The 14,769-nt window shown below is 52.2% G+C and overlaps 6 protein-coding genes across 6 annotated transcripts; 3 read left to right on the top strand and 3 right to left on the bottom strand.

Annotated features, from left to right (window-relative positions):
• Window positions 1-539: 539 nt before the first annotated feature.
• On the top strand, window positions 540-3,736 carry ACET3X_002243 (uncharacterized protein; the record flags this gene model as incomplete). The annotated part of the gene is made up of 4 exons (XM_069448648.1): window positions 540-733; window positions 785-1,024; window positions 1,077-1,311; window positions 1,358-3,736. 4 exons carry the CDS (start codon window positions 540-542, stop codon window positions 3,734-3,736), a joined length of 3,048 nt encoding a protein of 1,015 aa, XP_069308790.1.
• Window positions 3,737-4,648: 912 nt separating this feature from the next.
• Window positions 4,649-5,744, top strand: ACET3X_002242 (uncharacterized protein; the record flags this gene model as incomplete). Its single annotated transcript, XM_069448637.1, has 2 exons — window positions 4,649-4,770; window positions 4,865-5,744. The coding sequence occupies 2 exons, from the start codon at window positions 4,649-4,651 to the stop codon at window positions 5,742-5,744; spliced, it is 1,002 nt and encodes a 333-aa protein (XP_069308789.1).
• A 444-nt stretch (window positions 5,745-6,188) lies between these two features.
• On the bottom strand, window positions 6,189-7,261 carry ACET3X_002241 (uncharacterized protein; the record flags this gene model as incomplete). The annotated part of the gene is made up of 2 exons (XM_069448627.1): window positions 6,189-6,672; window positions 6,726-7,261. 2 exons carry the CDS (start codon window positions 7,259-7,261, stop codon window positions 6,189-6,191), a joined length of 1,020 nt encoding a protein of 339 aa, XP_069308788.1.
• A 329-nt stretch (window positions 7,262-7,590) lies between these two features.
• ACET3X_002240 (uncharacterized protein) lies at window positions 7,591-8,325 on the bottom strand (the record flags this gene model as incomplete). Its single annotated transcript, XM_069448616.1, has 1 exon — window positions 7,591-8,325. The coding sequence occupies one exon, from the start codon at window positions 8,323-8,325 to the stop codon at window positions 7,591-7,593; it is 735 nt and encodes a 244-aa protein (XP_069308787.1).
• Window positions 8,326-10,657: 2,332 nt separating this feature from the next.
• On the top strand, window positions 10,658-11,832 carry ACET3X_002239 (uncharacterized protein; the record flags this gene model as incomplete). Its single annotated transcript, XM_069448605.1, has 3 exons — window positions 10,658-10,994; window positions 11,046-11,351; window positions 11,402-11,832. The coding sequence occupies 3 exons, from the start codon at window positions 10,658-10,660 to the stop codon at window positions 11,830-11,832; spliced, it is 1,074 nt and encodes a 357-aa protein (XP_069308786.1).
• Window positions 11,833-13,414: 1,582 nt separating this feature from the next.
• ACET3X_002238 (uncharacterized protein) lies at window positions 13,415-13,895 on the bottom strand (the record flags this gene model as incomplete). Its single annotated transcript, XM_069448594.1, has 2 exons — window positions 13,415-13,648; window positions 13,710-13,895. 2 exons carry the CDS (start codon window positions 13,893-13,895, stop codon window positions 13,415-13,417), a joined length of 420 nt encoding a protein of 139 aa, XP_069308785.1.
• Between the last annotated feature and the right edge of the window lie 874 nt (window positions 13,896-14,769).

The following is a 14,769-nucleotide window of genomic DNA, read 5'->3' as shown; positions in this document are numbered from 1 at the left end:
AACGGCCCGTGGGTGGTCGACGTTGACGAGTTCCGGTGGAGGAGGTGCTAAAGGGTGAGGCTGACGATGAGTTGTTGGAAGGATGTTTGCTGCTTGCATGATATTCAAATCTTATTATCGGATGCGCACTGGATATTTTGTTGTCGACCTGCTGTGATGCCCCACTCTTGCCCCTTTACCCAGCCCATGACCAGAGGCACGAGCGCACAAGGCTGGACAAGCAATGAGGACGATGGTAGTAGTACTGCGGGTCTCGTTGGCAGGATAGGAGAGATGTGGCGGATAGGGTTGCAGCCACGTCGGAAATTGTGGGGGTAAGAGGAGGAACTTGGCACCAGGGTCGCGGTTGCCGCATTTAGACCCCTGTCTGTTTACCAGCGGCCGTGCGTCCCATAACAGAAGTTCCGAAAGGAACATCGTCATTATCGACTCCAGCCCGCAACACTAACCCCTCGCTCACAGGTTGTTTTCTCTATACGCACTGCAGGGAGGCTTCGCAGTGCGATTGCCTTGTTTTCCTACATTCCCTGGGCGCAACCATGGCGGCCGCGGGCGCGTCTTCCATCTCCGTCACCGTACGAGTCCGCCCTTTTACGATCCGGGAAGCAGCACAGGTCACGAGGAACGATGACCAGACGCTGTTCCTCGGAGATGGATCGCTGGCGGGACTGCCAGCACCCAAGATCCACAAGGGCATCCGGCCGGTCATTAAGGTCATGGACGAGAAGTGCTTGTACGAGAGGCTTCGTGCCATCCCTAGTCGCGGAAGCTAACACCAGGCCAGGATTTTCGATCCCCCAGAGGACAACGCAGTCCAGCGCTTTGGACGGTCAACGGTAGGGCCGCAGGGCAAGCGATCAAAGGACCAGACATTTGCATTCGACCGCGTATTCGACGACACGACCTCTCAGGGCGACGTATACGAAGCTACGACGAAGCCGCTGCTCGACAGCGTATTGGACGGATACAACGCGACTGTCTTTGCGTATGGCGCCACAGGTTGCGGAAAGACGCATACCATCACGTATGTTCATGCACACCGCTAGTTGCTCTGGGGAGGGCTAACATGTCACCAGCGGAACATCACAGCAGCCCGGCATCATCTTCCTGACTATGCAAGAGCTGTTTGAGAAGATCCAGGACATACAGGATGAAAAGGTCACCGAGATCACGCTCTCTTACCTGGAGATCTACAACGAGACGATTCGCGACTTGCTGGTCGAGGGTGGAAGCAAGCAACCCCTGATGCTGCGTGAAGATGCGAATCAGGCTGTGTCCGTCGCCGGTCTTTCCAGCCATCGGCCACAAAGCGTGAGTAAACGGGAATCACTGCTCTACAAACGTCTAACAACCCCAGGTCCAAGAAGTCATGGATATCATTGTCCGCGGCAACGAGTACCGGACCATGTCCCCCACCGAAGCGAACGCTACCTCGTCCCGATCCCACGCCGTACTTCAGATCAACGTCTCCTCCAAGGACCGCAACGCCTCGGTCAACGAACCCCACACCATGGCCACCCTCAGCATTATCGACTTGGCAGGCAGTGAGCGAGCGAGCGCTACCAAGAACCGCGGAGAGCGTCTGACCGAGGGTGCCAACATCAACAAGTCGCTGCTTGCTCTGGGCAGCTGCATCAACGCATTGTGCGATCCCCGGAAACGAAACCACATTCCATACCGCAACTCGAAACTTACACGATTGCTCAAATTCTCCCTCGGTGGAAACTGTAAAACCGTTATGATAGTCTGTGTTAGCCCGTCGAGCGCTCACTTCGATGAGACGCAGAATACCCTTCGATACGCCAACCGCGCAAAGAACATCCAGACCAAGGTCACCAAGAACGTATATAATGTCAACCGACACGTAAAGGACTACCTTGTCAAGATTGATGAGCAGAGACACCTGATTGAAGAGTTGATGAAGAAGCAAAAGGATTTCGAAGGCAGTGCCATGGCCAAGTACCAGAAACAAAACGAGAAGAAGGATGGCATAGTACGAGACGCGGTCATACGCTTGCGCCAGGCTTACGCGGATTCTGAGCCTGAACGCCGTGAGCGACTGAACATGTCGAAGACTCTGAAGACGGCAGAAAGGCGCATCTCGCTCATCTCGTCGTGGATCGCAGCATTTGACAACGTTAAGGACGTTCGCGAAAACGAGGAGATGCCTTCGCAGGTTGCAGCCATGAGGGACACCGCCGTCGGAATATCGGCAGAGCTTGAGCAGACACGGCAACATTGCCATCGGCGATTGGAGCGTACCGTCTGGACAAGTAAGATGGACACAGCGCTGCATGTTGGACTGAAAGGTCTGGCGGAAGTGGATGGCAATGCTGATGGCCATGATGCCGCAAATCTAACAAGAGAATACGAATTGCTCAAATCGAATGCCGACCGCGAGCTGTTCAAGACAATGCTGGATCACGAACGGGGTGGTGATGCTGCCATTGTGCAGGCGCTGATTCAGGCCCACATCGAGACGGTTACAATTCTAAGCCAGATCACCCAGATGGACGAGGCTCAAGCAGTTGAGGCTGCGAGAAAGCTACTGACAAAGATTATGAACTCTTGTACAAATGCGACTGCGCAGGCTATTCGACCAGACGGTGGTCTGCCAGTCACCGAGTTCTTCGAACCAAGCCACAGAGGAACGCCCAAGAGGAGGAAGCCAGTAAACATTCAGGAACCATCTCAGTCCTCTCCCATGCGACCATTAGCAATACCAAGACTGTCATTGCCAGCTATGGCGGACTCATCGTATCTCACCTCGTCACCTATGAAGTCATCACCACGTCGTAAGTTGATGGGAAGAGTCAAATCGGGCGTCCAGTTTTCACCAATGAAGAAAAAAAAGTCCCCCTCCAAGACTAAACGCGGAGTCCGCTGGAGGGACGACACTGAAAACGGAACCCTCGCAGAGTTCCAGGCAACACCACAGCCAGTAGCAGGCACACCAACAAACCCTGTCATTGGAAGGTCGCCACCAGCATATCCGACGACCTCTATCCCCATAGCAAGATATGATGGGAGCGGGAGCGGTGGCTCTTCGCCTATCCCAACACCGCCCAAGGCTTCTGCCGACTTGAAAGGCTCATCCCGTTTCGCAGTCGGCGCACTCTCCAAGCGTTCAGACGGGTCCCCTACATCCCGAGGCAACATTTCATACACCTCTGATTCCGACAACGCATCGCCCCTCCGTGAGATCGGCAGCAATCCGCGCACTTCATCTCTAAGCACCGTAGAGAACGCCTCCTCAGGCCCTGGGGCTGAGGGAAATAGCGGCGGCGACTCTTCTTCCGAAGGAGAGAAATGGACAGCCTCAGACGCACGTCAAATCGGCCACGCCATCAAGCGCCGGTCCTCGACCAACGGTGCTGGCTCTGTCCCTATAAGCCGCGCACATCGCCGCCGTAGTCCAACAGCAGCAACCGCAGTCGGTAGTCCGCCCAACGAGAATTCGCTTCTCTCCGCGGGTGCGGCGCGCAGAATGGTCAAATCCAACCACGGCGATGCTGACTGGAAACACAGCGTTTTGTCCCCGCGCGTTACACCCATCATGAAGGGTGCGGTCAGACGGACGACGGTCGCGAGCATTGGTGACGACGGTCGACCGAGGACTGCAGAGACTATCGCCGTACCGAGTTTGCATGCCAGAGGGGCTGTTCGAATTACGAGCGGGGGTTCGTCTGTTGGCAGAGGTAGCTTGATGCCGAACTCTAAGAGTGTTTGGCGGTGATTGTAGTGTACTCTGGGACTTTGCTGATCTGGATGCTTTAGGGGGTTGGAGGAGACATCGATGGGGGTTTTGACGACTTTTTGGAATTATGTTCGATATCCGGCGTTGGGTTTGTCTGTCCTGTTGCATCTGTCTTCATCCTTTGAAAACCCTGTCTAGAGGCATTAAGGACGGTTTGGGTTCGGTGTTCTCTGGGTTAATCTCCCTGCCCATGGCAGTTCCCTGGGCGTCAGTCGTTGGGTTGCGATTGCATTTGGGGTGCAGCTTGTATGTGTATCGATATTTGGATTACTGCTGTGAGTTTCTTGTCAATGGCATCATTTCAACTTTTATGAGCATTGTCTCGTACTTGGGTCTGATTGATGGTGATGGTTACCCGAATTTCGTCGCTTTCGCTCACATGTTGTCATATCAGGTTATCTCCACAGTCTATCACATGCCAGACCCCCATTGACACAGCATGATCCATGACTCATGACTGACGATTCATAGTTACCGATTCATCGTTTATGATTCAGCGGGAGCAAGAAATCTACCGTCCATGTTCTCCGGACTTCCTTGCTGCGCAAATCTTGACCAGTCGGCCCATCTCGGCCTATTGGCCCTTGTAACACCAGGACGGAAAAGTCGCGTCATCGACAACGTGCTGGATCAACTCCACTCAAAGCAACATACCCCACATTCCGTCGTTTTTGGTCCGTAATGTCACGTTCTGGATGCCCGAGGAAGGACCGTGGAAGGTTCCATTGCGTTGGTAGATTTAAAGATGTGTAAGCGCCTCGTTGCCATCGGGATATATTTGATTCCTGCGAACTCGACATCACGTTGTTCTATTCCAGTCTTGACAATACGTTATAACTGTCCAGCATAAACTTGTTACAGTCCCGATATATTTAAAAAGAACTATACAAGATGAAGGAGGCGCAAGTAGCAAAGGACCTCGAGGTTACCGTCAAGGACGTCCCTGTCCCTGAGCCAGAGGCGAACCAAGTCGTCATCAAAGTCGTTGTTTCCGGAAGCAATCCCAAAGACTGGTATGTCCAATCCTCTACCTTCCATACCCACCTGCCCAAAAATGTAGAATCAAACATCCATCCATCAAGCCCAAACTAACAAAACTCCCCCCAGGAAGATCCCCGTCTACGGCGTAAGAAACGAGTTCAACAGCGGTGACGACATCGCCGGCTACATCCACAGCGTCGGCGCCAACGTGTACGAATTCAAGCCCGGCGACCGCGTCGCCTCTTTCCACGAGATGCTCACACCCGGTGGTTCCTTTGCCGAGTACGCCGTGGGCTGGGCACACACGACCTTCCACATCCCGCCCTCCGTGTCCTTTGAACAAGCTGCCACCGTGCCCCTCGCCGCCATGACAGCAGCAATCGGCCTGCACCAACGCATGCATCTGCCCGATCCGTGGACACCCGCCACGGCGCCCATTCCGCTCGTTGTGTACGGTGGCGCTGGCGCTGTAGGCGCATTCACGATTAAACTCGCGCAGCGAGCGAACATCCATCCCATCATTGCTGTCGCGGGGAAAGGCGAGAAGTTTGTAGAAGGCCTGATTGATCGCTCAAAAGGCGATACGATAATCGATTACCGGAAAGGCGACGAAGCGGTCGTCAACGGTATCAAGGAGGCGCTCAAGGGCCAGAAATTGTATTACGCGTTTGATGCTGTCTCGGAACACAATTCGTACACGAATATCGTGCAGGTGCTGGAACCTGAGGGCCATCTGACTTTGGTCTTGCTTGGGAAGAAGTACGAGGGTATTCCGGAGAGCGTGAAGAGGACTGAGACGATGGTGGGCACGGCGCATGGGGAGGATAGCGATTATGCGTTTATCATGTTTAGGTATATGGCGAGGGGATTGGCGGAGGGATGGTTTACGCCGCATCCGTATGAGGTTGTGCCTGGTGGGCTGGAAGGTGTGCAGAAGGGGTTGCGGGATTTGAAAGATGGGAAGGCGAGTGCAGTCAAATACGTGTTCAAGATTGGAGAGGAGTAGGATGTTGGTGTCGATAGCTAAGATGGAATTAAACTGCGGTTATATGCCCTATTGCGGGGCTTGAGAAATGATAGAGCTTGGAAATTAAATTATATATTTGATGATAGTGCATCATAGTACCGATCACCGATCTGATGGATGTCCTCTGCCGTTTGAGACCGAGGAGATCTGTTGAAAGGTTCGGCATCCAAAAACCACAACTTACTGGATCAAGAAGCGATAAAGAGCAGCACAGTGAAAGGCCAGATATCCGAAGTCTGGAAAGAAGGTGTGTGATGAAGTATGTTTCGATTGTTTTTGCTCATTAATAATTTGTGGCAGAACAAAGAGAGGAGTAATGTACAGCTGTAATCAAAAGTATAGCACATCCAACAAAATTGGATAACAAGCAAGACCTCCCGGATCAGCTTCCAGTCCTCATTGTGCAATCACATCCAGGCACATCTATTTCCTTCTGTTCTGGCTCATGCCGAGGATCTGTACCATGCGGATGAAAATGTTGATAAAGTCCAACTCAAGCGAGATGGACTCGTTTACGGGATCCTTGGGGATCAAGCCACGCTCAGCCATGCGCGCGTGGTTGAGCATCTTCTGCACGTCGTACAGCGTAAAACCTCCGAAGACGGCAAGACCACCGTATAGCCAGATGTTCTCGGTAAACATGAGTGTGCGGGCAGCAGTGGCTGGGACGACGAGAGGGGCGAGACCAGAGAGAGCGACGATTGCGACACCAGCGAGAAGTGGGCCACCGAGATAGAGGTACTTGTCTGTCTTTGCGGTAGCGCCCACGAAGGCGATGGAGCCCATCATTCCAGCGGTGTAGAGACCGGCGCGGGCGAGGATGGCAGGGTGCATGAAGAAGAGTGGCGACAGGAGGAGGGCTTGGGTACCGTTGAAGGCAGACCAGAGAGCGTACTTTTGGACGTAGCTATCATTTGTTAGCACATTAGTCGGCAAGCCGATATCAATGTCTATACTTACTTGGAAGGCGACGTGGCCATAGTGCCGTACATGGTTCCGATGCTGCCAACGAGACCAACACCAAGCACAAGCCACGGGTTCGCGCTCATAAGCCTAAAGCTCCATCCATTCATGTGCAGAGCGCGGGCTGCGATGCCGATCATTCCAATACCAAGGCCAGTGTGCATGAAGGTGTCGTTGAGGTACTCACGCTCAAACGGCGGCATGCCGCCGTCCTCGCGTGTCTCGCGGTTGAAGATCAAGTTGACAACTAGGAGTGTTCCACCAAAAATGCCAGCACCGTATAGTAGACGCTGTCGCAAGTCGCCCTGCGCCACCGGATTATAGGCAGCCTGCTGATATCTCCGGCGGAACGCTTGCTGGAACCTGGAAACATTTTGCGACGTCGATACCGTGGGCTTTGCGGGTCGGAACAGGCGCGGGTGCTGCTTGAGTGGCGTGTTGTGGAATGCGCGGATCGTGAGGGTTTGTGATTTCGGTGATGCTTGTCGCAGTGTCGCCGTAATGGCGAATGGTCTCCGTAAGAGGGACGCCATGATGTGTGTGTGCCTTTGCAGTGTTGTTGGCGATGGAACGGCGAAGGCGGAACGATGATATATGCGGACGAATAATGACGTTTTCGTTGGTGGAAAGCGCCAGAAATGCCAAGCCGCCTTAGGTCCGAGGTGCGTCTGTCTAAGCAGGCAACACTTCCATGTTCTTCAACGGCCATGAGTAGAGATAAATTTCGAAATGATATTCCATATGGATTGTTCTGGTCTATGTTTCAAAATGACGCGCTCGGATTGGGCGACGAGAAGCACCGCGTAGAGTATCTACAGCCTGCTCAGCAGCGCATAGATGAGCCTGAATGGCGATGATCAGATCAAGTATAACCAGCTTTTTGACTTTTCGAAGTCTTGTACGAGAGCAAACTTTTAATGCTCATGATACTGCGATGTGAGCCATGGGTGGGCGCTGCTGGCATTACTAGAATCTGCGGTAATGCCGTGATCTCATCATCTCGGCTGTACACCGACACCAACTTGCTGCGCGCACTTCGTGGCGGTGTTTGGAGCTTCGGTGGCATGGGCATCTTGATCTTGTCGAACTCAATGACATGCTCCTTGATGTCACTCACAGCATCGTGATACATAGTGGTGGGGTCTGCCGTCCTGATTCGGGTGATTCTAGGAGGGATCCGGCGCTGTCCTGGCGTATACGCTTGTGGTTGCTCGTCCGGAGTGAGATCCGGAACATCATCTACATCTGGCGGAGGATGTGATGACTTTGGTACCGTCTCGAGTAGGTCAAAGTTGAAGTTGAAACCAGAGAATCGACTGGGTGACTTCCAGAACTCGGTCGCGAGCAGCGGAGGTCCAAGCATATCCACATCCTTCTGCATTATGTCCCAACTTCTTTGTGTCTCGCGGGCAGCACCCTCTTTGCTTTTAATTTGAGACCGCTTGCGGTGTCCAGCAAGCGTATGGCGTGGGGCAAAGTCATGAGTCTTGATTTGCGAAGTGCTCTCGAGCTCAACGATTCGCGTCTGCAGATCAAGCATTGCTTCTCTCTGAGTTGCTAACTCGGCCTGGACGCTACGGATGATTTCGACCAGCATCCGGTTCGTCTGGCGCAGTTGGGATTTAGTGATAGATTCTTGAGAAGCTCGCCTCGATTTCGAAGATAGTTGGTGCAAACTTGAAGACTCGTAGGCTGCGGCAATTGATCCTTCCGGGCCACTCAACAGATCCAACATGGTCGCTCCAGAAAGGTTTGCCTTATGGCTTCGTGAAATGTTATCGTCATGATAAAAGGTATGTGCGGATGCAGGCGTGTTCGGAGAATTGAGAAAGGTCGCCATTTCGATATATGCTTCCGTGAAATGGCGGGAGTAACAACGGTGAAGTAAAGAAAGGTTAGCAAAAGCGAGCATGAACGCCTAAATTGGTTTTGCAAAAGCATTGCGATGTTTCGTCGTTTCTTCATCACCACCAGACGCCAACGTGTTTCGCCACTGTAGTTGACTTCGTGCGCATGAGACGCTGACACTACCGTCGGTGCCGCAAGGGCGTACCCCGTACAAACTTGCTATAGCATTGTAATTCGCTCAACGCGCTACGCAAGTGTGGCGCTGAGTTGATCGCGTCACCGTCAATATGGTGGAAGCGCTACCAAACATCACAAGACGCTGGTGTAGGGGATGTCCTGGCGTTGTGGGTTTCAGCTGCAGAGGGTTGGTGTTTCGGCCAGGAGCACGGATGGGACGCCGCCGGGTAAGGCTCAGTTGCATGGTGACCAATGCGGACTAGTGCACTTGGTAGCTCAGAGAGAACATTCCAGACTGAAGTACCAAGAAGACACAAACCTCAACTTATGTCGCCATGCCTATAGCTGCCAACTTCAATGTAGCAGGTCTGTCTCTCATCTCTGCACTAGGGACTTATGATTATTAGTGCTTCCCAATGTCGCTCGAGAAGCCACGTCCTGTTTTGTAGACGCTTCGCCACTACTTGCCGGCGCGTGACAGCGGCATCTCGGGTAGGAAGACATCAAGCTAAGTGGACGTTTTCCTATCGGTCCTGTCTCTTCTCAGGAATAGTCGCGTTGTCTGCCACTTTGGTAGTTTCGATACTAGTTCTGCTGCCAATGCTGGTGGCCGACTCGTGCACATGTCCCAGAGTCGAGTCCATCGGGTCGCTTACAGCTCATAGTGGGGATAGGCGAGGTACGTTCTTTGTCGGTCACGATGATAATACAGGTGCAAATGCACGGGAAATTCGCATCAAATGTCTAGACGCGAAAGAAGAGTTATCGAGCCCCGAAAGCGTCGTTTGAAGGGCAATGCAACAGCAGTCTACACCCCAGAACCGAAGAACGAATCACTCGGAGCAGGAACATCGAGAATGACGCTGTTTCCGTTGATATGAGCCACAGAGACCTGATTCAGGACGATTTATCCGGCCTCGAACTGGTTTGCGCGGCTTGTGGAATCGTTTTCGCGCTCAAGACGTGGGCAAGCAATTGAGCCATCGGCGAGTGCAGCCTTCAGGCAAAGTGACGACTGCAAACCATGTCACATATCGCAGTTACAAGGATCTGCATTGTGCCAGACACATGAGACACGCTTACTCGGTGTCATGAGCCCGATCCGTGCGACGACGTTGTTGGTGCTGAGCAATACATATCATGTCATTTGCCTCACCTCATGATCTTACTGGCCTTCATTAATGCACGAGTATACCTAGATGGTGTCTTGGCCGCTCGACTGTACATTCCATAGTACATCCAAGGCCCAGTAAAATCCAACCGCCCTCCTTTCGCCTAACCGAGGTTGGCTAGGCAAGGTCCATGATCTTCTGTTCCTGGCTCCACGCGCAGCTTTCAACAACGTCGGATCAACCTCAAATCAGAAGGTAGCTAAGATAGCTATGGATGTACAAAGAAGATCGCTTCTGTATTCCCGAATCCATGTTCTTAGAACTAGATCTCTACGCATACACATTACACCGCATTCAACTACCGGTCACCACGCGTGGAGCTTCCGGCTAATATACGACTCGCTCACATTAGCCACACGATGTTCTGAAGAATCGTATCAAGACTAGCATACGACATGTCCCCCGCCGCCAAGATCGGGCACTAGATGAACGCCAATATAGTTGCGGCGCGTGTACTGAAGCGAGCAATTGCCGCTGCCTATCACAGCCATGTTGATTATGGTCATCATCCTGGACAATCTGTGGAGAGTAGCACGCAACAGGAAAAACCGTATAGACTGTGTGGTGACGAGAATAGCGACTGCGCAGATGTGTAGATCCAGAACCATGTTGATGGCACCTGCAGAAATGCCGCCTCAACGCGCAGCGAGTCAGACGTATAAGAAGGTGGAAAGCATGGCTTCCTGAGATTATCCTGGGACTCTTCGCATTCATAAACCATCGTCATCAATCATGGTTCAGCTCACACAAGCTCTGACCGCTGTCCTTCTAGCCACCGGTGTTGTCGCGCATCCTGGCGGCAACACCAACAGGGAGATATTGAGGCGACAGGCTCATTTGGACCACCCGAACCGTCGAAGTGTCCAGGCATGCAAACGCGACCTCGTTGAGACAGGCTGGGTTCGTGAGCAGCACCAAAGACGAGAGGCAAGGCTTCATGAGCTTCGGGTCGCGGCTGGTTTCGCAAAGGAACATGAGTTTGTCCGCCGCGACGTTGGTGAAGTCGAAGAAAGCTACGGTGCTGAAGCGGCATGCACGCTCGACCCTGAAGCTACTGAGGGCCCTTACTGTAAGTGGAGAGAAGCACATCAAATGAAGCAGGCTTACTGACAGCTTCTAGGGGTTACCGGCGAGCTCGTCCGGCAGGACATTTTGACTGGAGAAAAGGGTGCTATCACTCACTTGGATATCAACATCATCGACACCTCATCCTGCAAGCCTGTCACCGATGCTTACGTCGAGATGTGGGGAAGCAACGCCACTGGTGTTTACACCGGTGTTCAGGCAAAGGGTAACGGCGATGGTTCTGCTACCGCTATCGCTACCAACGCCCTTCGGGGTCTGCAGCCTACTGGTGCTAACGGCACCGCCACTTTCATCACCTTGATCCCGGGACACTATGTTGGCCGCACAAATCATCTCCACAGTGAGCCTCACTACCAGCTTATACGCATGCATCGATGCTAACAGACATAGCCATTATCCACCACGGCGCTAAACTTCTTCCCAATAATACCATCCAAGGCGGTACCATCTCGCATGTTGGCCAATTCTATATCGAGCAGAACTTCCTAGGCCAGGTCGAGAAAACCTCTCCCTACAATACCAACAGGCAAGCCATTACTACCAACGCAGCAGACCCGCTTTTCAACATGGCTAAGCAGGGCGGCGATGATCCAGTGATGAAGATTTCGCTTATTGGTAAGACCATCGAAGATGGCCTGTATGCTACTATCGATGTCGGCGTCAACCCTCGGGCGAGGCAGAACCCTCAGCCGGTCAACATGTGGACCGCAAACGGCGGTGTACCAGTTAAGGGTAGCCCGTGGGCGGGCTATCCCGATACCTGCTTGTATTGTGGATTCAGGCCGCCGATGGAGAAAAAGGACGTCCTTTCTGAGGAGTAAGATGGTATGGAGAGGAAGAATCGGTTCGCGGACTTGGCGAGACCGAGCGCAGCGCACTCTGCTTCGTGTTTTAGCCGAGTTTCGATCGACTAGCAGTTACGCAGCGATCCTCGACTGGCAAATTGCACGCGATGAGTGCTCTTCCTGGATGTGACGAATGCCTGGCCGGTTCAACGATGCCTAGGTGATTGATGATCTTCGTATTGAGATTGAGTGGAAGCTCGATATACGCTGTCTGAATCCAACCCTCGTTCTAAATTATGTCTCGTGTGGGGAGAGGAAAAACCCTAGTAATGTATTTCCTTCATTCAAGTAGCTATGCGACGATGTTGTGCAATAAGCATTTCTATTAGCGTACCTAGGTAGGCACCCACAAACCCTGTTTCTATCCTCAACCAGGGTTGGACCAGACGGCCCACCGCAACCACACTTCTTTGCGGCCACTCTGATTGGATACTTCGTAGAATAAATTAGTACTGAACCACGGAAATATACAGGGTTTTGAATAACGATGCTGATTAGAGAGGTGAGAAGAAGACCAGAGAATGGTAACTATGGTACGACAACGCCAGATTCCGTGGACGAACTGCATGGCTCCACATACCCCGGGCTTGTTCTACTATATAGACATATGTCTTCCTCTTACCAGATTCCTTTCCAACACGGTATCTACGTCCAGCTCTCAAGACAGCTTCTAGAATCACAACCAACCCTCAGTCTGGCGTACGCACCACAACGAAGCTATATACGACCAAACCCTTCAATAATTCAAGATGCTGTCGACCAAAAGCATCAGCAGCTCCATTATCCTGGCGCTGTTTCTCCCTCGGTTGGCAACCAGCGCTCCTATCATCCTACCAGTCAACTCAGATATCGATGAAGCCGTCGACTACAACGCCCTTCTCGATGGCTTGTCCCACAATCTACCGGCTTTGTGGCCCACATACAGCGGCAATCTAACGTATATCGCCCAACCTCCCAGGATCAAAGGCCGCCAGCTGGTGGTACCTGGCCTCAACATCTCATTCTCTTTGCCTGCTACCGAGCTTTCTTATCGAAAGGATTGCATAGACAAGGAAAACGGCACTGTCGCGGCTACACTCACCAGCTACACGCTCGTTCCGTCGGCCAATAATAGCCTGGGCAACGGTCTTACTAGAGGTCACTGTACACTTCTGAAAAGTGGTGTCACAGATATGGCTGGCGCATACGTCAATCAAGAGATGGGCAGAGTTCATTATCTAGGGGTTAATGGCATCAACGGTACCGGTATGTCAGCTTCATGGATTGAGCAAGCTATCGTTCCTGGCAAATATTTTCGGTAGCATTGTCACGAAGATCCCCGAAACAGGTCTTAGTAAGGCTATCTACAAGGCATTCGTCACGGATACTAGATTTGATAGATTCAGAGAGGTTTCCCTTCAAGCAGTAATCATAGTATAGATAAAGAATCATATTCTTCATTGCTAATATAAAACACCAAGCTATGCGTACACACCCATCCTACCCATCGCGACCCAAATGCTCAAGGAAATACAAATGCAAACGGAATTACTCTAGCCCATGCATTCATAACACTCGTTTAAGCCTGAGCAGCCTCCAAGAGCTTCATGTGCTGCTCAGGATGAGTCTTCTCAACATTGGTCTTAGCGACCTTCTTCATCATAAAGTTGGCATCGATCTCAACCTCCTCGCTGAGCTTGCCGTCGGCGACGCGCCACTTGCCGCTGATGGTGAGGACACCGACGGGGGGCTTAGCGTTGACAAGAGAGTCGACGCCCTCAGGGACGTTGGTGAGAGTCAATTTGTAGGTAGTCTGGGATATGTTAGTATGCTTGTTTCAAAGCAAAGGGGAGGTAAGGAGTGGTGTGTCGTACCTGGCCGATGGGCTTCTTGTCGGTGACGGTGTAGGTAGCCGAAGTAGCCTTGTCGCCGGAAATGAAGTCGTAGCTGACGAGCGCTGGGCAGAGCGTCTTGATCATGAGGTCGTGGTTGTGAAGAGCGGCAATGACGATGGCGGCATCAACACCGTTGAGGGGAGTGGAGATCTGGGAAGTAGGCATTTTGATGAATTGGTTGTTGGTTGAAAAAGGTTGGTAGTATTAAAAGGAACTGGCCGGCAGTGATAATGAAGATAGTAGTTGATGAGAGTGTTGTAGAGTAGATGAGAGAAGTAGAAGCTGTTGGATGATGATCTTGCTTTTGCGATGGAAGCAGTAGAATATATACATCTTCTTACCTACCAGTCTTACTCGCGTATCCGCACATCCAGGGTCCTTACTCTAAACTCTCCATGACCCTAATCCGGTGTCCAAAACGTCAAGACGCAGTCAAGATGCACGTCTTGCACGCCTGACACGGCATGGCGGCCTCACTGTATCGGTACCTACCCCAGTATTCTAGACGGTGGTACGACTGCACACGCCTGCGTTTGTCCTACGCCGACGATCATCCGTTCGCCCAATGTCGAGAATAGTAGCTATCGAAACGCATCGTTTCCGTTTCCGACCAACGGGATAGGTAATGCGTGTGCATTGGCGCGCTGGGTGGGGTATAGTGAGGTAGGACGATCACCTTGCTAGCCGAGCGAAGGTCTACAGGGTTGAGTGGTGGAGTTTGGAGTGAAGTTTGAACAACTCAGGGTCTGGCACGTTTGGGGGAACCGGTGACAAAGCTGGAAATAGCTATTGCGGGTAGTTTGAAAACATTCTTCGAGTCGCGTAGTTCGAAACGGGATTGTATGCGCACAGCTATCGTTTACCTGCGACGTCACACGCTTCCTGCGACGGGTTTCCCAACCGCTCGTTTCTTCAGCTGTTGGCCCTGCGTAAGGCGTCTGCAGTGTGCTCATCGATGCTGGCGATCAATGTATAATGCTTACGCGCAGATAACAACACGAGTCGATATTCTCCGGATCTCCAAAGCTCGGTCAGGGCT

Source organism: Alternaria dauci, chromosome 2 (genome assembly GCF_042100115.1).
Source record: "Alternaria dauci strain A2016 chromosome 2, whole genome shotgun sequence".
In the NCBI taxonomy this organism is placed as follows: domain Eukaryota; kingdom Fungi; phylum Ascomycota; class Dothideomycetes; order Pleosporales; family Pleosporaceae; genus Alternaria; species Alternaria dauci.
This window is presented reverse-complemented; position numbering and strand designations above follow the sequence as displayed.